We start from the raw sequence: 24,430 nt of genomic DNA on the forward strand, positions 1-24,430 counted from the left end.
ACCGCCACGGGCACCGATGTCTCCCGCCGCTGACTCCTGCGGAAGAATTTACAAACACTCACAGCATTTGGGGGCGTGCAGGGTGGTGAGGAGGGGTGGAGACCTGCACTCCAATCAGAGTTTCACCACTCACCGGCTGCATGACCTTGGGAGGTTTATTCAACTTCTCTGAGTCGCCTCCCACAAGATGGGGTAATCATTAACCCTGTGGCTGTGTGGCCATTAACAAGATAGCGCGTGTAAAGAATGCCCAGCTCATACGAGAGCCAAGTAAAGAAGCTACTGTCCTTAGGAGGTACTGTCTTACCAAATGAAAGGACAGAAAAGCACATGTCCTCATTCAGGCAGACCCCACCAAGTGTACTGCAATTCTGCACAACACGAGGTTTCTCTATCCTTCCTGGGATCTTCAGACCCGGGAGCCACACGGTATGTCCATTCACGAACCGGTGCCGTCGGGCATGAAGAGAAATTAGTGAATGAATTTCTTAGTACCTATGTAGTACGCAAACCTGTAATAATCTTTTTTTTTTTTTTTTTAATAAAACTGCTTTGACTTAGGAAAAAAGATCCAATGTTTAGCACGTGCCAGTGACGCGTTTTCATTACTCAAGGTACTTTCCCTTTCAATTCGCAACACTCGCCCAAGAGTCCAAGCGCGGGAGAGGCTGTGCTAGAAACCCATCCCAGGATTCTGGTCCTCCGAGTGAGACACAAGGCCGGAGCCCCAGGCGGGACACCATCCCAGTTTTACATCTGTAGCAAGGTGGTCTGTCTGCATTTTGAAATGAACTTACCTGTGTGATTCTTTTGGTGTACTTTTGAAAAAAAACAAAAAAACAAAAAAAACCCCACTCACACATTTTAGGAAATCTCAAGGGGAAAGAAACATGATCGCCGCAGGCCCTGTCTCAAACTCCGGGAAGACATCCCACAACTCAGGTTTTTACCCTGCTTTAATGACTTCGTTTACGACCTCTGGGAAGGATGTGAACACATCAGGAGTAACAGCCATTTATGTTTTAAGTATCAGGTTTTATTAAAAAGTGCATTTTGATTAATTTATGGTCTAGGTAAGCTGTTAAGATATCAGTATACTCTCTGGAATAATAATAACTTTACAAATATTTAAAACAAACAAAATTTTAAAAGCCTTTTTATTTCCTTCACCATTATTGTTTTACAATACAAATATCACCTTGTGAATACACAGGAAAAAAAAAACCCTACGGAAGATAATTCTGCTGCACGTAAAATACAGAATGGATATATATACTTCTTCATTCTTAAAAAACTATTTTGTTCTCCACATTGGCAAGTATGGAATAGAATACTTCCCCAAACATACTTCTGTTAGGAGTAAAACTTAGAGATACATGCAGTTTCTGCACAAATATATTTTAAAGAAATAGATCTCTGTTTTGTTGTTCACCAACAAAATTGTCATCAGAGTATGGATAACTAATTTATAGCTTTCAAGTTTTAGTTAAGTGATCATTTTCAAAACTCTCTTTTTAAAAACAAAGTATTCATGGCTGTTTTCACTGTATAGTTAAAATCGAACCACCAAATAGATGATAAAATAATTTAAGTGGTACATGTCATTGCCACCTGCTCACAATATGGGAACAGGGCTCTGATTTTCTAATTAACTCCCCCATTCGTTAATTCATAGCAATTTAAAAACCATAAGCAGTCTTCAGATTTAATTTAGCTATAAATGCAAAATTTAGTAGTGTATACATACATTTATATTTTCATGGAATATTTTATTTTAAATAAAAACATTTAAGATTGCCTACTGACCATACAATCAAGACAAGAAAGGCACTAGAAACATAGACAAATTTCTCTCCCAAGAAGCATTTTTTTTTTAATTTTAACTCTCTTCTCTCTGACACGTAAAAATCTTGAAATTTGGTTTTCATAACATCATTTTGAAAAATAAAGTTAGGAAATACTTAGAAAATCACTTTATAACAGAATCTTTTTTTTTTTTTTTTGCACTTTTTGACACACTCTCGCTGCTTTTTACAAAACCCAAAGTTACCACACCTTTCTGTGTCTGTCATTTTTTATTTGAATAGCGGTGCAACAGGTAGAAAGATTTCAGAATCGAACCCCGTTCAGGTACTTAGAAACCTTCATAGAGACATTTGCTAGAAAATGGCTTACAGCCCAATCTTTGGGGCAAGAGATATGAAAAGTATGTTTTCCCAAGAAAATAATACGCTTTATTTTCCAGATGTGACTGGAAAGACCAGAACTGATGATAGAAAAGCTTACATTTATGCTGTTGCATCGTATACAAAGGAACGTGGTGATGCAGCTTATGCGGAACCCCGGACTCACGAACAGGAAATGTGTGCAGTGCATGATAGGTTACGTTTTCTTTATTGTTGTCCCACGCAGGTCCTTTGGAGAGAAAAAAAGATCACAGTGCTGACCAGGTAACTCAATAGGTTAAGTCAAGGAAACGGCTGAAAGATAACGGGATCGTCTGTTTATGGCGTCTGCTCTCACTGGAGTTCTCAGCACTTGGAAAGGGTCCTCGTCCCCCACTTGGTGCGGCCGTTATGTGTCGTTCACCAAGCGGCTGTATTTCACCTGCCTCCCGAGGTGGACCACCGGCCAGGGGAAGGGCCAGTGGTAAGATCGAGGTACGATTCCTTGGACATTCTTTTCAAAGTACTGAAATGGCCTATACCACCACACCCTAGCCAGGAGGTTCATCTGGGAAGCTTCTTTGAGCACCTATGACGACAAAGACAGGAAACCAGGTCAGGGAGAGCAATTCATGGGCCCCCAAACGAACATATGTACTTTTCTAACGATCTTCCACTTTAAGTGGATGTATTTTCCCAATTACAATTCACAAAGGACCCCGGAACGGCCCTGTGTCCACCCACGTACCCCAGTTTCACACGCACGCCCCCACTCTGCACTCGTGTGCTAACCGGGCCACCCCCTAGCAGGAGAGCAAAGAACTCCAACTCCGGGAGCGCGCGGAGAACGCGTGGCTTCCTCGATCTCTTGTCCGTAAGTGCGCGCGCCCCAGTTAGTGTCTCCGTTACTCTTCTGCGATGGAAGTTAAGTGTTCGGCTGCTCAGGGGTCCAGGCCAGGAGAAGAGGGGAGGGGTGCCAATCAAACAGCAGGGGGGCCCAGCCTGGAAGGCATTTGTCAGGGACGGGGGGACGGTGATACCTGTTCTAGAAGGATGCAATCTCTGCGTCACTGTACTAACACATTTCTTGCTCATTTTTTGTTGCGAAGTGGCTCAGCATCACGAAGGACAACGCAATCCCAGTTGCCTAGCCCCCCTGGAGAGAGGCCTAAGACATCCGTGGGTTCTCGGCACGTCCCCCCGCCCCCATGCCAGCACCGCCAGGCCAGGCGTTGAGAGAAGCTGTAGTCAGACAAGGGGAAAACTCACTTGCTGATTGGCCATAGTGTGGTACCACCAGAAGAGTCTTGTGGTGATGTAATACGCCACCACCACGTCCACAGTGTAGTGGTCATGCGCTAAGAGAATACAGAAGATCCCAACCAGGCTGAGAAGCCAGCAAATCCAGTGGTACCACCACAGTCGCCGAGGGGAATCTGAGAAGAGGAGCGATTCACACCGTTACTCTGATCTTTCCGTCTGGAAACAGATTGTTTGGGCTGCAAATTTAAGGGTCTTAGCTTATATGCAGTCAAGGTTAGAACGCAAGCAGCTTGGGGCGTCTGGGGGGCTCTGTCGGTGGAGCGGCCGACTTCGGCTCAGGCCACGGTCTCGCTGTCTGTGAGTTCGAGCCCCGCGTCGGGCTCTGCGCTGACGGCTCGGAGCCTGGAGCCTGCTTCGGATCCTGTGTCTCCCTCGCTCTCTGCCCCTCCCCCGCTTGCGTGCTATCTCTGTCTCTCAAAAACAAATAAGTGTTAAAAAAAAAAAGAATGGAAGCAGCTTATCTTATGAAGTGACTTTATTAGCAATTGTAATTTATACTTGGCTACTGCTTGATTCACATATAAAGGCAGTTGAGAAGGACAACTGAGAGGATCATGCGTCGTGTTCCGTTAAAAAAAAAAAAAAAGCCTGTCCACTGACATTTAATTCAACTTACTTATAAATAATTTGGGGTTAATGCTCCAAACAAAAATCAGTACTTTTTGGTCTATAGATCCTTACACGCGGACTAGGCAATTAGAATTGATACAACTGTCCTACTTGCTTCCCAAGCTTTGTGACTAAACACTGACCTGAAACTCTGTAAGAGTCTCAGATTCCATTTCTCAAACAGAAATAAGAAAGAATCCAAATGCCTGGGAATTTTGGTGCAAGTGCATTCACAGGCAGGGTAGTGTCAGGTCAATACCTGTCCGTACCTTGATTTGGAAGCTCCCACCCGAGGGGAGCACCATAATCTCTATTTGTCCAGGCCTTCCCACTTTGCATTCTCAAAGAATGGGCTGAAGAGGGTCTGACATTTTACGCAAAAATGTCACTTGAATGTGATCCGTCCTCCCTACCCAGGGGGAGAGAGGTTAGACTTTCACTGGCTTCTCACAGCATACAAGCACTCCTCATTTGGGGGTGCCTGGGTGGCTCAGTCAGTTAAGCGTCCGACTTCAGCTCAGGTCATGATCTCACGGTTCGTGAGTTTGAGCCCTGCATCACGCTCTGTGCTGACAGCTCAGAGCCTGGAGCCTGCTTCGGATTCTGTGTCTCCCTCTCTCTCTGCCCCTCCTCCACTCACACTCTGTCTCTCTCTGCCTCTCAAAAATAAAGACAATTAAAAAAAAATTAAAAAAAAAAAAAGAACTAGTCATTCGTTTAACCAGTATTTATTGAACATCTACCATGTGCCTGGGACAGGAAATGCTCTGGGTATAGAGATCAACGAACAAAACAGGCAAAGAGCCTGCCTTTGTTGGGGGAGATCCCTTCCTGGGGCAGAGGAGACACAGTAAAAAATAATTATAATAAAGAAGGAGATTTTACACTGTGTTAGAAGGTGTTAAATGCTATGAAAAAATAAAGTTGAATAGGAGAAGCAGGATCAGAAACTGAGAAGGGGAAGGGAGGTTTGCGACTTTAAATGGAGTGGTCAGGGCAGGGGTGGGGGGCACCGTACCCCACCCCCAGGAAAATCTGCATTGATACACCCTACAGCTACCATTCACTCTTCATGCACGTGTTACAGTGCGGACATGACACCCGTTTTAATTTCTACAACCTGTCCCTCGGCCATAGAGCGGCTACCAGTGTCTCGCTCTAAAGACGAGGAAGCTAAGACTCAGAGAGGTTAAGGTCTTTCCCCGTCACAGAGGTGGGGATGGCACCAGGACTCAAAGTCAGAGGTTGTGAGCCGCGTCCTCCAAGTTTCCCGACGTGGCCGTGCTTCCTTTGAGGATAAGACTTCACTGCCTTTACAGTACAACCAGCAGGGAGCGCTCCCCAGGCTGTGACAACCCCCTCCGCCCCCCCCCCCCACCGGCAAAAGGGCCAAACAGACAGAAAGTGTTAGAATTCACTCAGAAGGTGCCCCACGCGCACCCCCCAGGCCCCGCCGGACCACAGGAGAAAGAGAGCCTCATGTCTCACAAACATAATCTGAGAGAAAAAAGGGGGCAAGAGACCATATATAACGTCATACCACATGTTAATTTTAGAAACCACAAAGCCGTCATCGGCAAGACTCAAGACATGCATGGAAATGACACAGGAACATGGGAAGCAAGGCATGAACAGCCTTAATCATATGTTAGCGCTGTATGTGCTTCACAAAGGGTTATCTGAAACAGATACGGTGAATGCCAGCATCTGTTAAATCTAAGCAGGGACAGGGGTTTATTTAAATATTTTTTGTGTGTTTCGCAATAAAATATTTTAAGTACATTTAAAAATATATTTTAGGTAGTTGTTTGTAAGTTTCTGTGTTTTGAGAGACAGTGAGCGAGCAGGGGAGGGGCAGAGAGAGCGGGAGAGGGAGAATCCCAAGCACTGTCAGCGCAGAGCCTGATGCTGGGCTCGAACCCACGAACCGGGAGGTCATGACCTGAGCCGAAATCAGGAGACGGATGCTTCACCGACTGAGCCCCCCAGGCGGCCCTTACGTACATTTTAAAGGAGACTCCCTTTTGGCGCCTGCATCACTTAGTGTCCCTGAGCCCCCGGCTTCTATGAGGGCAGAGACCTCGCTGACCCCCAGGCGCAGCGTAGGGCGGTGACACGCGGTCTACATCACGTGCCACCAGGCCCGGGCTCACGAGCTTTCCTCCCGGCTCCTTCCAGCAGCTGTAGCGCAGCCCGAAGGCTCTGCCGACACCAGAGGAGACGAGGCGCCCCTGCCCCCCCCCCCGCCCGGGGCAAGAGCGGTGACCCCGCCCCCCGCCTCGCTGGGGGCCCGCGGTGTCGGGTGCGGTGGGGACGCTGCCGGAGGGCTGTCCTCGACTTACACTCTTTGATAAATAAGTAAGTGAGCGTGAGCATGACCGTGTGGCCGCTGTACAGGTAGTCCCCGCACATGTTGTGAGAGCCGGTGATGGACAGGCCGCCACCCGCAATGAGCTTCATTATCCTCCGCACTTGTGCTTCCCAGTCTCCGAACAGCTGCGGGAGAGGAGAGACGAGAGGCGTTACCAGTCCACCCCGGAGTGCTGTGGCGCCCTCCTCCGGTCAGGGCCAGGCCCTGCGATACCCTGGCTTCTGCCGCGAAACGCACACCCGGCCCTGGACGTGGCTCTCCGGCACCACGTCTGCCATTTCCCGAGACAAAAGGCATCTGTGGCTAGTCACGACCAGCCGCTTTCACCCGCCCCTAGAGCTCCTTAGGGCGGTGACCCTCGGAAGGCCCCGGAGCGTCGGGGCTTGACGCCGGGAGAGCCGACCCTGTGATCAGACGGCTGGACCACCAGGGAGGGGCGAGGGCTGGAGGTGGATGGCCAGTGACTCATCAGTCCTGCTTACAGGGGCGCCTGGCCGGCTCCATCGGTTAAGCGTCCGACTTTGCTCAGGTCCTGACCTCGGGGTTTGTGAGTTCGAGCCCCGCCTCGGGCTCTGCGCTGACAGCTGGGAGCCCGGAGCCTGCTTCACATTCTGTGCCTCCCTCTCTCTCTCTGCCCCTCCCCTGCTCACGCTCTGCCTCTGTCTCTCCCTCTCTCTCAAGAATAAATAAAAACATTAAAAAAATCCTGCTTATTACATAACGATGCCTCCACAAAAATGCACAAGGATGGAGGTTCAGAAAGCGACCAGGCTGATGACAAAGTAGAGATGTGGGGGGCGTGGGAGCCCCGCGCCCCTTCCCAGAGACCTCGCCCAGGGCATTCCTTCCGTCCGGCTGCCCTAAGTTACATCCTCTTATAATACACCGGGTCTCTGGTAAGTTACATGTTTTCCTTAGTTTTGGGAACAACCGTTAGCAAACTAACCAAATCTGGGGGGGGGGGTCACGGGAAACCCCAATTTACAGCTCAGTGGTCGGACGCACAGGTGACAGCCTGCACTCGTCGCTGGAGTCTGAAGGGGGAGGGGTCAGTCGGTGTGACACAGAGGTCCCTCCAGGGAGGGAGCAACAGAACTAACGCCCCCCACACGTGCTCACAGAAGCGCCTGGTGTGGGTGCTGAGGAGAGGAGGCGCACGGGAATGTTCCGGCTTTTTGAGCTTCCATCAAGACACGTAAACCCCCCATGAAGGCTGCCGTCCACGTTCACTAGAGAGGAAGCGTGTGGCCACAGCCGTTCCTTGCTTGCGCTTTCTGGAGCACGTTTCAGCAGACGCTTGCCCCATTTTTAAAATTACACTGACAGAGAAAGAGTAACTGAACGCGGTTTACGACGGAAGCCACTTGGGGGAAAATATCTGGGACAAGTCCCCGTGCTCAGCTTACAGGACAGCGGCTCTACGGACCCAGCTGATGCTGGAGACTGAGGAGGTCAAATGGGACTTTCGGCGACCAAAGGGACACAAGGGACTGATTGGATGTACCTTCAATCTACTGAAATCACGTGTGCTCTTCCTTTTCAGTAAGAGTGAAACAATCTCACGGATAAATCTCCGTCTCTGATGCAAGTCTGGGCTGCACGCCGGAGTCATCAGAGGCTTAAACAACACACTCCCTGCCATTTTTCTTTGCTATGTCAAACGGTCTGTATCTTAGGTTGCCAGCACACTAGTTACTTTTAACCAGAATTAATCACCCTGACCCTTTTCAACATTTCACTGATAACATGCCAGGCTTTGGGAAACACGTGGTCTGCTACAATTTCCCTTTAAGAAAATGTATCAAGATTTCTAGTCAAGGATGGCAGGTTGGACACATGGCACAGAGGAGACAGATTTCCAAATTCAAAGGGTCACCACAAGAAAACAGACCTCTACGGCAAGACTCGGCACCACGAGATTTCAGGTACGCAGTGGGGGGTCAGCAAGAGACCCTAATGCCTCCAGAAATCAAAGACAAGCTTCATACTTGGGGTGCCTGGGTGGGTCAGTCGGTTAAGCGCCAACTTTCGCTCAGGTCATGATCTCACGGTTTGTGGGTTCGAGCCCCGCATCGGGCTCTGTGCTGACAGCTCAGAGCCTGGAGCCTGCTTCGGATTCTGTGTCTCCCTCTCTCTCTGCCCCTCCCCTCCACTTGCACTCTGTCTCTCTCTGTCTCAAAAATAAGTAAACATTAAAATTAAAGTCATGATGTATTTATAAAAAAAAAAACAAAACCACAAGCTTCATACAAAGGATCACGAGTCAGCTTTTTCAAAAACAATCCTGGAAGACAGAAGGCTTTGGAAAAATGCCTCCAAGTTCCGTGGGAAAATGATTTTCAACTTAGCAACCTATGCCCAGCCATACTCTTAAGCGACCCTGCAGTACAGGGTCGACTAAAGCCGTTTTCACAAGATTTCACAGTATTTACCACCTACATACTCTTCAGGGAACTAGAGAGCATACGCTTTGTAAAGCAGAAAGAGCAGGAAAAAAGAAGAGACAGGATTTGCTAGGTCGTCAGTGAAGGCAGAGCCGAGGGGCTGTGAGCCTGCACAGTGAACCATGGGCGGGGGGGTGGGTATGGGTGCAAGGGTCATCCGAGGGAAGGTGAAACCACATGGGGGTGAGTGCGCACACAGAACACTAAGAAAGCAAAAGGCAAGGCAATCACTAACTCTCTAAGAAACAAAATGTTGTGCACAAGAGTCATTATAGGAAACGACTTGAGCTGGCTACGAAGAACATTTAGAAACTAACAGTGTGAACACGAAATGTGGAGTTAAGTCAGAACAGAAATCCAGACCCAGACAGGGAAGAGGGGACAGGAAGCAGGACCGCCCACCGGGGGGGGTGGGGCTGGGGCACCGTGGACCCTCCCTCCAGCCTTCCCGTAGGAGGTCAATAATAAGACTTCCATCAGAAAAACAGAGAAACGGAACTGCCGTGTCCCTTACAGACCACAGGGTGACTGACACACACACACACACACACACACACACCTGTGAAAAGTAAAAAGCTATGAAGGTAAGCACCACCAGCTTCAGTTAAAATTGTTGAAAGCAGTTAGGAACGTGGGCTGGAGTTGGTCAGGGTTCAGGGGGACGGGTGGCTACGGTGTGTCGTGAAAGTTGTACAGAACCATTTTGTTTAAAAACATTTTTAAAATGTTTACTTATTTTTGGAAAAAGAGAGAGAGTATGAGGGCGGGACAGAGAGAAGAGGGAGACTCAGAATCCAAAGCAGGCTCCAGGCTCTGAGCTGTCAGCATAGAGCCTGACGTGGGGCTCAAACTCATGAACTGTGAGATCATGACCTGAGCTGAAGTCGGATGCTTAACTGAGCTACCCAGGTGCCCGTTTTTTTTTTTTTTTTAAATTGCACATATGTAATAAACACGATAGAAATTTTTCAAAAGATTTAAATGGAAAGTTGGGTCCAGTTCTGCCATAACAATGCATAGTATAAAGAGGAAAATTATGGCAACAAAAGCCTGGGTAGCTTTTCATTTTATTCCATTTCAGATTGTCTTTCCAAAAACTGTGTTTTTTACACTAGAAATCCTATTCTCAGGCACCACCACCCTGTAATTTGCCCTCCCATTTTAGCACGAAAATATTTGTGGGGAACCTGTACGCGTGGGGAGGAGGGAGACATTACCAGGTAAACACAGCATCGAGAAAAAAATAGCTGAAAATTAATGCTGCATTTCTTCCAAGTGCCCTTAAAACACTTAAGCTTTCTTTTAAAAAATCTCTTTCCATGGCTATCAAACCTCTGGGAGGGGCGGTCTCTTCAAGCTTAGTGGGAAACAGGAAAAGAAGGTGGATGGCTATGGCCACATAAAAATTTTAATTATGTTTAAAAAAAAAAAAGCAAACAAAGTAAAAGACATGTTGCGTAACAACCGGAGCAGAAACCAGCTAACATCTTTTTCACGGAAACTGACCATATGAACCAAGTAAATAAGACCAACGTGGGAGACAAAATGTATCAGAGGACAAAGGATATGACCAGCGGGGGGGGGGGGGGGGGGGGGGGGGGCATGGAGACTGCCAAACAAACAGATACAAACTTTGCTCCCGTATCAAGTTAGCAAAGCTGAGGGAAGCGGAAGCAGGGCTGGGGCTGGCGGGGCAGGCCCAGCGGCTGGGTGAGGCGGGGTGAGCCGAATGCACCTGCCAGCCGGGAGGGGTGGCAGGCAGACTGGGCTCTGCCACTTCGCTGGGTGATCCGAGGCGGCCGGACCAGTCTAACCCTCCACTTCCTCACCTACCACTTGGGGAGCATCGTCGTTATGACAATCGACAAAATTCTGTAAAAATCATCATCGATACTGACCGGCAATCCAAACGGCATCGCCCGGGACCTACCGCAAAGAAATGATCCCAGACGGGAATGAACGCTTTAGGTAGAACTCTCCCACTATGATATTAGTATAAAAGGAACAGAGTGGAAACAATCTAACCAGGAATTGTGATTAAATAACTGCTTGCTTGCTACTCGAAGCCCAGGTCGGCAAGTACTGGCAACATCGGGAGTCCCTGTAAAATGATTCTCAAACCTACTGAACCACCATCTAAGGTGACTGGTTAGACTCACACCACAGTGATTCAAATGCGTTGACTTGGGCTATGACTGCGTAATAAATTATGAATGAAATCAGTTTATAATGCCTGTATAGTAAGTTTGTATCATAGACATCGTCTCTTATCGAGGAAAAAAACAAAACATTTGGCATAATCAACTGTATTTTTTTAAAAACAAGCACAGGGAACACGTAGAATGTATGAACTACACGTCAGCAGGGTTTCAATGGAAGCTGGCAGGGTTTCTCCCAGTCTCTGTCCCAAAGGGACTTCTAGAAGTCCCCGCTCCTTGGGCTAGAAAGAGAGGAATTCTCTTGGAAGTCTCCAGTTGTGGGATCTCGGCGGCCTTCGAGTGCAGGCAGGACATACGGGAAGAGACTAAAGAAGAGGAAAAGACAGGAACTCTGCTCTTCTCTCTCATGCTTACTTTAGTTTCATTCCCCAATCTGCCTGCCCCCCTCCTGCGGCATCCTCAAAAAGCTGCTGCGAACATTCTGTGGGGTGTTTCTTACTTGCAGTCGGTGGGAAACAGCATGGACTGCGCTCACCCCACTGTCGCTGGAAAAGTACCCCGCCCCCCACAACAGCAGGCTGTTGAATGTTCATTTCTGAAAGCAGAGATATTTTGGGGGACATTCACACCAATCACTTTCTCAGTAGACGCTACAAAGCTGTAGTAATTCACTCTGCGAATTATCGTCTCTTAGGGACACAGAAAAGTCAGTTTTCAGTGAAAATACAGCAATTTTCTTCAGCATCTGATGAATGGCTAAGAAGTAAACTGGCCCAAATCGCTTAAGCAATAACAAGGCCCAGGAAGAAACCGCGAGCAGGAGGAGGCTGGAGAGGCTTCCTAATGACGCAGACTAATCTAGCACAGTTAGAAACCAGTGAGCCCCTGGCTATTAGAAAGCAGGCTTCCCCAAGTTTTCAGGGCTGAGTACCAGAGCGCGTGGATGAGAATCTGTTCACCATCACCCGGTTCGCACATGGTCTAGCGCACTTGCCTCTTCCCTTTGCTGCATCTGAAGAGCAGGGACACTCACCCCCTACTGGCCCGAGAGGGCACACCCGGAACCGAGCTCACCAAATAACGCTGCGTCAACCAACAGCTCCAGTCTAACCCTGACGAAAGGCTGCAAGGCGACGGGAGTGGAAATGCTACGGAGTATAATCCTTGCCCCTCACCGAGGCTTCGCCCTGCCGAAGCCCTGGAAAATCGGCACGGCTGGTCCCATCCGCCGGCTGCTCAGTGTTGGAGCTGGGGAGGGGACCCAAGTCCTGGGACCCCATCTGCCACTGTCCGAGGCACTGCAGGCCCCCTGCACACCGCCGGTCCCCCCAGCTTTGCATAAACCAGGACCTGGGTACACGCGGAGTAACTTTTCCTCCAGCAGCCTCCTCCTGTCCAGATGTTCAGAGGTCACGTCCTGTGATCACGCCCCACTGCAAAGCCATGCGGCCAGGTAGCTCTCAAGTTACTCATTCATTCATTCATTCATTCATTCATTCAGTGAATCTACCGACTACCATCAGGGCAAATAACTTTTTGTTATTTGCTGAAGAACAATCTCCCCGCCAAACAGAAACGTCACTCTCCTCTACAACAAGCCGAGAAGGCCGCTCTGAGCCCCCAGACCACAGGCACACCCGCTAGGGAAGCAGGCATCGAGGCACGGAAGGGCTGGCGGCATGCCTATCACGCCCGAGCACCTGCAGCTGAGAAACACACGCTCCACACTGCGGCTTCCCTCAGCCTCTCTCCCTGATGACGGAGCCCGAAACGGCAAGACTCCGCCGCTCCCTGCGTGTCACCCGGCGGGGCAGGGACCAATGACGCGTCCCAACCAATGACGCGTCCGTAAGAACTAGCAGGAGTCATGAGAACGTCCTTCGCGGGAGAGGTGGTGTGCCTGCGGGTTGGGTGAACGGTTCTTGTGATTCCGTACTCCTGCCCCGCACGATTTCTCACACCGTCTTACTACTACTTGAGCGGGCAGGAAAAAGGGAGTGGTAACAGGGTGATTGTGTGTACGAAAACATTAGCTTTCGTAGGGATGGAGAGTCCCAACTTTTCCACTGAGTTTCCCCATTAATGATCCGGTCGTATCCTCACCAGCCTGGGGGGTGGTTGGTGCAGAGGCTGTGACGCCCATTTCACAGATGAGCAAATCAGCAGAGAGGCTGTTTCTCTGTTTCACCCAGTGAGTCGTCTGGGCTCAGACCCCACCTCTCCCCTCCCTAAGCAAGCTTGCCTCTGGGTCCCTACAGACAGCCTGCTGTTGTCCCCAACGCCTCCCCAGATGACAAAGGCTCCAGAGCATCTCCAGGTTGTGGTGGCGGTTCTCACGAAATCCAGCCCACTTTACGCACGTCATTTCCAGGCAGGTGCACAGGAGTACTCGCTAAAGAGCCACTTTCCATAAGTGGTTTTTTTTTTTTTTTTTTTTCCATTTAAATCAAACTTCCCCGTTTCTATAAAAGTTGTTCTCATGGAAATCGTTCACAAGCCAAGGGCACGTTTTCCGCCTTCTCTAACAAGGTGTTTCCCACCTGTCCTTAACTTTCCTCGCCCTGGGCTGGGCTGTGCCGGAGGGGTGCTCCCAATGTCTCTGAGTCTGCCTGCACAGGAGCACAAGCCCCAGGTCGGGGTCCGGCGTCCGGGGGGCTCTGGACGGACACTCTGCCCAACGCAGCCTCAGCGTTCTCTCGTCTGGAAGACGGCAAGAATGATACTTCTTCGCCCGCGGCACCCCCCCAGCCAAGGCGAGAGGAGGTCTGCTACAAGTGCCTGCTCCGTTATAAAGTGCGTCCAAACTTCGAGCAGCATGGCAATGACCATGTCCTTTGGGGAGAATCCCACCCCGGCACCCAGCAATCCAGATCAGGGTGGCTGTGCACGCGGCCCTCACCGACTCTCGTCCGTGGTCACATGGCACTTTTCTGAACCCTTCTCCTCCACGTAACTGCTTCATTCCTGGGAAGACTTCGTTTCACCCACAAATATCGCGTCCACCTCCACTGATGTGGAGAGATTTCACTGCGCGTCCTCTTAGAACACATTTGTGCAACTTCTAAAAAGACGTTTCCCCCCCTTAAGGTCTGAAGGATCTGGCTCTCTGCGCCTCTCCATTGTCAAGTGTATCCATCCATTCTAATACTATGCGGGTTGTTTTCTTTTCTTTTTTATTTTGTGGGGGCACGGTCTCCCTAATTATCATCAATAAAACACGAAATGCGCAACCAGCCTCCCTTCCTCCCCCTAAAAACTTCTGTATTTTTTTATGACCTCTAGTAAAGGAGACTTACCAAAGCTTCACAAAATCTTAAAAAAAGGTTGGCTCCAGATTTCCCATTTTCTTATTTGTTACATTAAATAAATCCAGTATTTCAGCAAGGCACTAATCACCCTTTAACAAAAGTACATTTGCTTTTAGTGTTGAGCGATCCTTTAGCCTCACTTGTTCATGAAGCAAAAATTTATAAGCAAATTCCCTCAGATGTTTATTAGGAAAATCCCTAAATCTAAAGGACAGTACAGGTCTTCCTCGACTGTACTGTCTCCTAATAAACCCACAGTGAGTTGAAAAATGCAAGTGGAAAATGCGTTTACTGTATCACTGTAAAATCAGAAAATCCTAAGTTGAGCCGCTATCCTTGGGAATCGTGTGTCTGATAAACACCCACAGACTCTGTGCTTAGCCTCCTCCATCATCGATGTGCTGCCACCCTTGCTCCATTCTCCCTCTTTTTCCTGGACCAGTTGAGGACAAACTGAATATGCTAGGACGTGTTCCTCCATTGTCACACTCCTAACTTTTAACAACGAGGCAGTATGGTCCCAGTTAAGACATCTCTGGAATGCCCTTCACAGCTCTTATGCCCCAGCCAAGGGTCTGATCAGAGAATGCACAGTGAGGACACTTGTCACAGTCTTAATTTCTCCCAGTCTGCTAGTTTCTCGGTCTTTGTTTTTATGACGCTGATATTTCTGAAGAGTCCAGCCTCGTTTCTTTACAGAATGTCCTTCAATTTGGGTTTATCTGATTGTTTATATTCAAGTCCAGGTGAAATGTTATTGGCAGGAATATTACAGAAATGGCAGGCCCTTCTCTGCACACCATAGCGACAAGCATCTCTCATCATTTGTCCCGTGACCGGTTTGATCACTTGGCTACAGCAGTGCCTGCCGGATTTCTCCACCAAATACACACCTCTGCCCCTTTATAATTAATAAGCAGTTTGTGTTCTTTTCTAAATTAGCTAAGTATCATGCCCTCAACCTTTCACCTAATGGCCTTAGCACCAATAATGGTGCTTGAATTACTACTGTAGTCGTTACAAATGGTGATTTTCTAGTATTTCTTTTACCTTTTTCTCCCTCAATTCTTAAAAGCTTTTTTTGCCCTAATGTATTATAATCAACTACTGTCATTATTTCATTGTGATACTATAATTATCTCAAACACGGCCAGCGGGAACCTCTCCAGCAGGGAGTATGGCTTCCCAATGGGATGCCCTGGCCTGCGGTGGCCGGGCAGCCCTTCCCTCAGGACACAAGTCCATTTGTCCATCTGCCCCTACTCTGACACAGTGGAAAATGCTTCCTGGAGACCCATCTGTCACCACCTGTGGGTCTCCCTGGGGTGCCTACTGAGTTCTCTGAGCCTGGTGACCTGCTTACTCTAGACAGCTACTGCCACGTGGAAAACCTGTCACCTTCCCAGTGTCCCCCAAACACAGCCCTCCCTCTCCACCTCACCTCTAAATCGGGCCATAGTGGCAACGCGGCCTCATCGCCTCCCTCACGACCTGAGACGTGGCCAGACTCCCTGCCCCGTCACTAAAGACCGACAGTAACTGGGAGACAGCGGGGGGCGGGGGGGGGGGGGAGGGGGCAGCTCTGAATCAACTGTAACTCCCTCACACCCCCGGGGGTGCCAAACGACAGGGTGTTCAGGACAGGGGCCCGGCATCCGGCACCTGGGCAAGTCCTCTGTCCCCCCTCCCTCCCAGACAGCTGGAGGGTCCCTCGAAGGGGCACAGGTGACCACCTCTCACTCCTGCTATGCCTTCCCCTGCAGCCTGGCTCCTCAGAAGGGTGACAAGACCCCTCAAGTCTGCCCACTGCGCCTCTCCGGCTTCATCCCTGGCCACTTGCCACTGGGGCCCACACCCAGGGTCACCCCCCTTCCCCAGGCCGCCTCTGTGCTTCCCCGTGGCTCAACCCCACCTGGTAAACTCCTCACCCTTTGAGACCTGGCCGGGACGGCCGACACCCAGCAGAGTATGCTACCTTCTGTGGGCACCATAGGCAGGTGACGGCGATCTGCCGGGTGACTCAGGGGAACCTGGGTGCCCATGGGGGCCCCTGTGGTATCGATCTGTGTATCCTCAAATCTCACCCCACACAGGGCAGGTGCTCTAGAAATGCTTGTTCAGGAAACAATCTCCCTGCCTCACAATCTGGGGGCTCTCTGGGGATGTCCCTTAAACAAAACCACGCAGAAACTCTAAGGCTTATAAAATGACGCAAAACTGCACATATCAAGGGTAAACTATAAGGAAATGGGAATAACTGCACCGAAAGCAAGATGAGAAATATGTAAGACAACGATGCATAAAGGACTAATAAACATACGGAAACATTAACAGTAAACAGGGCTCTGAGTGATTTGTAAAAACTTTCCTCTTCCTGTATTGTTTTTAGTGTATCTATAATAAATGTGTAGTTTCTTTAAAATGGAAAAAAAATAATCTTTTTAAGAGAGAAAACAATCCAGTGCATTTTTTTTTTTTTTTTTTTTTTTGTCCCTGAAAAAGGAAGAGAGCATTGGAAGCAGACAGAGGAAGAGCCTTAGGATGGGGAAGGGTCTGGAAATGACCTGCGAGAAATAGTTAAAAGTGAGAATGAACACGGAAAGGGGGGTCACGGTGACGACGGTAAGAAACAGGGCGGCAAGCAGAAAATGAGGTGAAATCGCGCACTGACAAATTAAATCCCACACGATTCCACAGCAGGACACAAAGCTACTTGGGTAAGGGACGCAGGCCGTGTTCTCACGGCCGACAAGGCCCGCGGGACCTCGTCACAACCTGGGATCGGCGGGCGTGCAGGGCCGCCTGCCACAGGGCAGCCACCTGAGAAAGCACCAGAAGAGGCCACGAGGTCCCCCAGGGCAGGAGCGGGACCTCCACGTCTCAACCTCGGGCTGCAGGAGCTTGGACCTTTCTCGATTCTGGGAGGCGGGCAGGAGAGAGCACGGAGGCTGTTGTGTCCTGACCGCAGAACAGCGAACCCCCGCTGCCACCCAAACACAGCCTGTCCAACGGCGGGCCACGTTCAAGTGCATGGGGGCGGGGGTGCAGGGAAGAAAACTCAACTTTGCACCTGAGGAGAACCACGTCACTAAGACGCCGTGTCAGATCACGGCACCGGCCAGCCGAGCGCCCTTGCTGCCATGTGACCGTGACCCTCTCTGTTCCAAGGTCACCACGGAGACCACACAGCAGAGCCCAGCATGCACCTCAACGTGATCTGAGCCACGGACTCCCTCGCAGGGTGACTGGCGAGAGAGCTGAAAACAGCCCACGGTACCTCCTCCGTCAGCCGTGGGCTGTGCGCGAACCTGGGGCCCGGGGCGGGTCCTCCTTTGCCCCGACGGTCAGAGCCAACGTTCGTACGGAAAGCTAAGGACACCACAGAATTCGCAAATATTTGCCGTTGCGTTTTCTTTTTTAAAACTGGATCTGAAACAGCGGGAACAAGAGGCAGGAGGCTGTGTTCTGGTTGGTTCACACGCTCCTGGCAGAAAAGCTCTGATGACGGTAACAGGGCCGACGGCGTGACCGGCTGGCGTCCGCTAGGCCACAGGACACGTGCGTCCCAGGAGCTCCTCATCGAGCAGCTGCACACCGCGACTCCCCTCTGCATGTCCCCAGGGGGACTCAGCTCTGTGGCGGGAGCACTGACGGAGGCCGCTGTCCTTCCTGCCCTGGTCACCGCACACGCCCGTCACGGTCCTGCCGAGTGCCGAGCACACGGCCAGGAGATGAGCGTACTGAGTGCCGCGAGCCTGCCGGGCCCTTCCTCCTGGAAGCCCCACGTCCTGGGCACCGGTGTTAGGACTCCCAACATGACGGCAGAACCACCAGACGACGTCACACACAAAGCGTCTTCTACGGCCCAACTCGTCCCACGCAGCTGAATGACGCCGGGACACCGTGCGAGGGCCACCAACCGACAGGCTGGGAAAGGGGTCACGTGGGGAGCTCTCCCCTCTGGAGGCTCTACTTCCCGCCCTGTCTCGGGCCTTTTCATGTGCCCGCATGCAGAACGTGACGGCTCCCGTGCTCGCCCAACCTTGACCCCGTACCGCTAACCGTCCTAGACGGCGCCCCACTCAGGGGTCTCCCAAGCGCCTCACGCATAACTATCCCAGTGGGAAGACCCAAGGGGCCTGTGAAACCCTCATTCCCCACGTCAGGTTTTTGCCCAGGGGTATGACCCGCGCCCTCCTGCTCTCCCTCCGGGGCACGGCCAAGCACCGGCCGCTGCGGCGCTCTGCACAGGGACCACGAGGGTGCGGGCTTGCACCAGGGGGCCGAGGCGCTGTCCACACAGGCACCTCTGCCCCCCACGCTCACTCCTCGCTCGCCGGCCCCTGGAGGCGTGCGACGCAGGCCGGCCCGTGACGCGAACGTTCGCCAGACAGGGGAGGGCGTAGGGTTGAAGCATACCCTGCCTTTGGTGTTTTCCGTCGACTGAGCCCTACGTGCTGCCGTCTCCCCCGAGCTCCTCAGACAGACCCAGAAAGTGTCACTAGTGCTGTGCGGCCACTAAGGAAACTGGGGAACTGAGAAGGTCAACGCAACTGCCCCGGCTGGGAAGCGGCTGTGTGAGACCGTCCTGACTCTGACCTCAGTTGTTCCCACTACTCGTTACTTGGTCGGTTTGTCCTTTTATGGGGTGAGAAGCTCCCTCTCTGTGCAACGGGTCAGGGGGAGGCTGTTCTGCAGGCGAGGCTATGGAGGGCGGGGTGACTTCCTGAGGCTCCTTTCAATCCTGGCTGATTAGCCGTGGGCAGGGCTCTGAAGCAGCAAAGCTAATGTCCAGGGTCCCCCTCTAGCACCCCTTCTCCCCCTTCTGACACCGTTCTAGTCCTCAACTGGTCACTCGATTTCTCGAGCTTGGCCCGCCATGCCAGGGGCAGCCCCGGCCTCCGTGGCCTCCCCAACTCTTCTGTCCAGCATCAGAAACCATTCCCTTGTTCCTGGGGGCCGTTCCTGCCGACGGAGTCACAACTGAACTGGAATCAAGTCTCCAGAGCCAACTTTCTATTTAGAGAAAAAACGGAGGAGAGAAAAAGGCTAATCGACACTACAAAGGAAAAACCGGATAAATCCAGAACGTGGGATACCCCACGGAATAGCCTGTGTGATCTCCATGGGTTACTAATGGGCTTCAAACAAGAAAAAAGGGAGAAAGGAGAGAGTACTGCCCTAGAACTGGAGACTTAAGAGACAGATCAACTAAATGTAAGGAAGTTGGCTCCTGTAACTTGTACAAACTGATGTTTTTAAAAAAAAAATTTTTTTTAACGTTTATTTATTTTTGAGACAGAGAGAGACAGAGCATGAACGAGGGAGGGTCAGAGAGAGGGAGACACAGAATCTGAAACAGGCTCCAGGCTCTGAGCTGTCAGCACAGAGCCCGACGCGGGGCTCGAACCCACGGACCGCGAGATCATGACCTGAGCCGAAGTCGGCTGCTTAACCAACTGAGCCACCCAGGCGCCCCCAAACTGATGTTTTTAAAGGCATTCTTAAGACAACCAAGATGGGTCTACGAACTGGGAACTGCCGATACCGAGGAATGACAGTTGATTGTGTTCACTACACCAACAGCATGAAAGTTATCAATAAAATGTCCAAAAATTTCAGATGCATACTAAAGTAGATAGCCATGAAATGGCATTACCTGGGGTCTGTTTTAAAATACCTCAAGGGGCGCCTGGGTGGCTCAGTCGGTTAAGCGTCCGACTTCAGCTCAGGTCATGATCTCGCCGTTCCCAAGTTCGAGCCCCACGTCCAGCTCTGCACTGACGGCTCGGAGCCTGGAGCCCGCTTCCGATTCTGTGTCTCCCTCTCTCTCTCTCTGCCCCTCCCCCACTCGGGCTTTGCCTCTCTCTCTCTCTCTCTCTCTCTCTCTCTCAAAACTAAATAAAAAACATTTAAAAAATACACATATACTTTTAATTTTTTAAATACATCAAAATAAAATGAGATGAAGCTAACGTAGCCACTCTTGATAATCACGGCGTCTGGGGGGTTGGGCACGTATAGCTTCCACACATGAGGTTCTCCGCCCTGGGAGATGCACATGAACGGTTTTAGAATAAAAATTATTTTCTGAATCCTTTCTTCCACGAGCCTGCTCTACCAAAGAAGGAATTAGATTTAACACATTGTAACTAATTGTGCTCACTTTTTTTGCTAAGCTGTACTCACGTTTCATCCCCTCCCACGTTCTTTTATTTAAAAACTCCCAATTTCCAAATGACCATCACGAGGGACGGCCCCGCTCGGGATTTCTGGCAACACCATAAACCAGAGGCACGTCTGAGGTTTCGTTTTTTGGCACAGTTCCTGCTGTGACCTCTTGTTTTTACCAAGAAAAGCCACAACTCTTTATAGCCTCGGGACCTTGGCTGGATTTGCCGATGACTCAGGCAGGCCGTGAGTGCCAACGGGCCCCGGGCGTGGGCCGGCCGGCCTGGGCGCGATGGCAGAGAGAGGCCGTAAGGAGAAACGGAGCGGGAGCCAGGGCAGGGGGGACGGCCGCACGGCACAGTCCTTCACGGCCGATCCGGTCCGTGGGCCCGGCCAGACTGCCCATCTACCTAAACGAGCGCACCCCACTCCCCGCTGGAGACGCTTCCCGACGTGCAGACTTTTTTTAAGAAGCCGAACTCAACTTAGGCACATACATCTCAACCGTCAGCCTACTACTGAGAACACACGGCTGGTCGCCAGCCTCCCCCCGGAGTCCACGTGCGTCACTGGAGCCTCGCGGAGAACATATTTCCTGCAGCCCGGCAGCCCCGGGCAGGCACTCAGTTTTCAGAGGCCGCAGAAGGGAGGCTGGCTTCCTGGGAGGCAGAGGGGACGAGGTGGAAGGGGGAGGGCGGTGGGGCTGCTGTGAGGGACGAGCGGAAGCTGGGACCACTTGTTCTTTGTGGCGGCTTCTCCAGGGTGAGGAGTCTGAAGTGAACCAGAGGAAGAGAGAAGCAGGGGACCAGCCACCCTCCTGAGCACGTGCCTGAGTCTTAGAAGGGAGACCGGTAAGTAAGCACGTAACTTAGCGGGGTCCAAACCTTCAAACGATAAAGACTCCGCTTCAAAAATCCAATACGTTTTGCAGCTCTCTTTCATGGTTCCAGCAGAGAGACTCTCTCTCCTGGAAAGAAGAAACTTTATAGAAGGGGAGGGGGCTGAAAGGACATGGGTGTTTTACCAACATCAGCGCGATGCAAAAAGAATCATTCCAAACACATCGGAGCACCCCGTATTTTCTCCCAGCCTCACCGAGGACGCCAGCCTCTCCTTACTGCTTGAGAGCTTTGCTGCAAGCCAACATTTTTACAACTCCATCTTCTGCTAATTATTTCAAAAGTTCCAGTGACCTCCCTAGTTGGAAGCATTGCAAGGTAAAAGTTATTTTGTGAACCGGGTGGAAAAACAGAGACGGTAAGAGAGGAATGGTTTACGTTAGCGAAAGGTCTCTGTGCCACCAGAGAGATCGATAGGGCCACACGCGCCTCTGGGGAGCGGTGACCTCGTTCGGGTGGGTGGAGGGCACGAGGGGACAGCGTCTCCTGCTCTGCCGTTAGAGATGACCACCGCAGGGATTAGTAGAAAGAAGGAAAAAATATCACTGGAGGCCAAACCTTCCACCCAAGAGAGGGGAAAAAAGCATATACGAGCTCTTGGATCTGTGTCAAGGGAGCGAATCGTATTTTAAAAGTTTGGCAGGAAAAGCAAAGAGCTACACCCACACACACGGCTTAACCGCCTCCAGCGCACTCACCAGACCACATATGCTCCCAGCTGGGGCGCATGGCGGGGCCTGGAGATGCGGGGAAGGGGGGGAGGGGGCGGGCGCCGGGCCACACTGCTCAGTAACCTTCCCGGACACGGGCGGGGGGGCCTTGACTACACTCTGAAGAAACTTCCACCTTCGGCCTTAGTCAAAGGACCCCTGGGCCGGAGGACAGACAGAAAACACAGGGAAAATCACAGTGAGCAAAGATTACCTTCGGAGAGCAGTTGAAATGCATACCGGGCACCGGGAGTGTGGTTACATACATTGTGATACAGCGGTAGAGGTACAGCGTGCCGACTATGCAGAAAAATCTTCTGCTAATGATAGACCTGGAGAAAGGGAAAAACAGGGCACTCAGTCAGGAAATTCTGCAGGTGCATTTCAGTTCTCCGTGACCCGACCAAGCCAACCAACCCAAAGTTCCTTGAGAGCCTAGAATAAGAACGTTCTCATCAAAGCCAATAGATTGCGGTGAGGATTCTGAGAACGATGTTGTGGTTTTTGGTTTTTACCATTAACTGGCCCAGAGAGTCTCAAGTGCTCACTGTTGCTACTGATTAGGCTTCCCGAGGCCTTAAACCTGAGCTGACCTTCGCTTGAGGGGTAAGCCCCCCCCCCCCCCCCCCCCGCCCCATCGCAGCTGCCTTAGTGTCTGTGCTTAAACGCATGCAGTCTCTTCTGTCATAGAAGGAAAATGCTCAGAAAAGCACAATGGCACTAAAGTGCAAATTCAAAATTTTTCTGACCAGGAATGGGTCAAGGACACTGAACAATTTTGCTTGTACGTCCCAGAAAGGGATTCTCCGAGCTGATCTCTGAGAAAGCATGACGTCAAGGCAAAGAGCCGGAGGGCCAGCATGTGAGCCCGCCGCCCCTCTCCGTTTCCTAACCACGTGGCCGTGGGACAGGCCACGGACATCTCTGACTCGCGCTCTGTGTACCCGTAAACCTGGGGTAATGGCATCAGAAATCCCGTATGGAAAGCCCCCCGTCACACACGCACGACGGTTACATGGATGGGATAACCAAACAAGCAGGAAAGAGACACGGAGGCTCTTCGTCCTTCACCTTGATGAGCCTTTCTAACGAATTACCTGACCCACACACATGCACGGAGTTGGCGGTCCACACGGGTCACCTTCAGTTAGATTAAGTTGTACTGACTTCAGGGAATCCTTGGACAAAAACGGTCCCTCCCTTCCTACGTCTAGCCTGTTCTTCCACAGGCCACGATCCCGGTCCTGGGGGCTCCTCCCTCCGCCATGAGCAGTTCAAGGGTTTCCTTGGCCTGGATCGGCCGGAGTTAAACACACAAAAAAGTCTGAGACACAGGGGCCAGGCTTTCCTTTTGGACCCTGGGCGTTCAGTCACTCTACAGTCTACAGTGTTGCTCGATTCTTAGGCAGGATGGACATCCCTACTGCAGTGGGGACTAGAAAGAGAACTTGGTGCCACCCGTATTTTTGGTGGTAACGAGAGGAACAAAAGTAACAGGTTCAGTAACGGGCCAGCTGTGGGAGTAAGAAAGGAGAACAAAATAACCCACGCAACTGCACTGGCATTTCACTCCTAACTGCACCTGTTGGTGTATGTTACTTACGACGTATGGATGGAGTCTGGGTGTTTTACCCCCTCACCCACATTTCAGAAACTGGGTCAGAATTGCTCACCAGAGAGGGGGTGTTACTTTCTCTTAGCGAAGCTGTTCACACCACCTCCAGGTGCAAGAATTTACCCAGCACAGAGCTGTCTTGTAAAGGTATGTGCCTCCCGGTACGACAAAAGGCACGATACAATTAAACAATACAGAGAAGGACAATAGCAGAGAACAGTATGTACCCCATGAATGTCTGACCGAGAACACTCGAAACACCAAAGTGAATTATAAAGATTATCTCACTTCAGAAGGAAATGCCCTCCCTCACCACCCAGCCGGAACCAACCAGAATTATTTGCAATTTCACTTGACGTACACAAGAAAGACCTAAGACACAAAACTGTTTATTCAGATCTGTTTCTCTCTCTAGGGGTAGAAAAACAAAGTGACTGCTACCAGTTAATTTGGGTAAGGACTACAATTAAAATTAAAAAAAAAAAATTAAAGTAAGGGGAGCTTGGGTGGTGGACTCTCGATTTAGGCTCAGGTCAAGGTCTCACAGTCATCTGATCGAGCCCCGCGTCAGGCTCCACACGGAGCACGGAGCCTGCTTGGGATTCTCTCTCTCCCTCTCTCTCTCTGTCCCTCCCCACTTGTGCTCTCTCTCTCTC

General features: G+C 50.8%; 1 protein-coding gene across 9 annotated transcripts in view; it reads right to left on the minus strand.

Annotated features, from left to right (window-relative positions):
* Window positions 1-1,014: 1,014 nt before the first annotated feature.
* SGMS1 (sphingomyelin synthase 1) overlaps window positions 1,015-24,430 on the minus strand; it is a 287,713-nt gene continuing 264,297 nt past the window's right edge. For all 9 annotated transcript variants that reach the window (XM_047088742.1, XM_047088747.1, XM_047088743.1 and 6 more), the window contains 4 exons: window positions 22,374-22,491; window positions 6,440-6,593; window positions 3,435-3,601; window positions 1,015-2,754 (listed from right to left, as the gene is read on the minus strand). In XM_047088742.1, coding sequence (XP_046944698.1) covers window positions 2,575-2,754; window positions 3,435-3,601; window positions 6,440-6,593; window positions 22,374-22,491 — 619 coding nt within the window. In that variant the 3' untranslated portion in view covers window positions 1,015-2,574. The remainder of the gene's footprint in view (window positions 2,755-3,434; window positions 3,602-6,439; window positions 6,594-22,373; window positions 22,492-24,430) is intronic.

The sequence above is a fragment of the Lynx rufus genome, unplaced genomic scaffold (genome assembly GCF_022079265.1).
Source record: "Lynx rufus isolate CCGP_SWC_20201006 ecotype Redwood Valley unplaced genomic scaffold, mLynRuf1.p SCAF_25, whole genome shotgun sequence".
NCBI classification, from domain to species: Eukaryota; Metazoa; Chordata; class Mammalia; order Carnivora; family Felidae; genus Lynx; species Lynx rufus.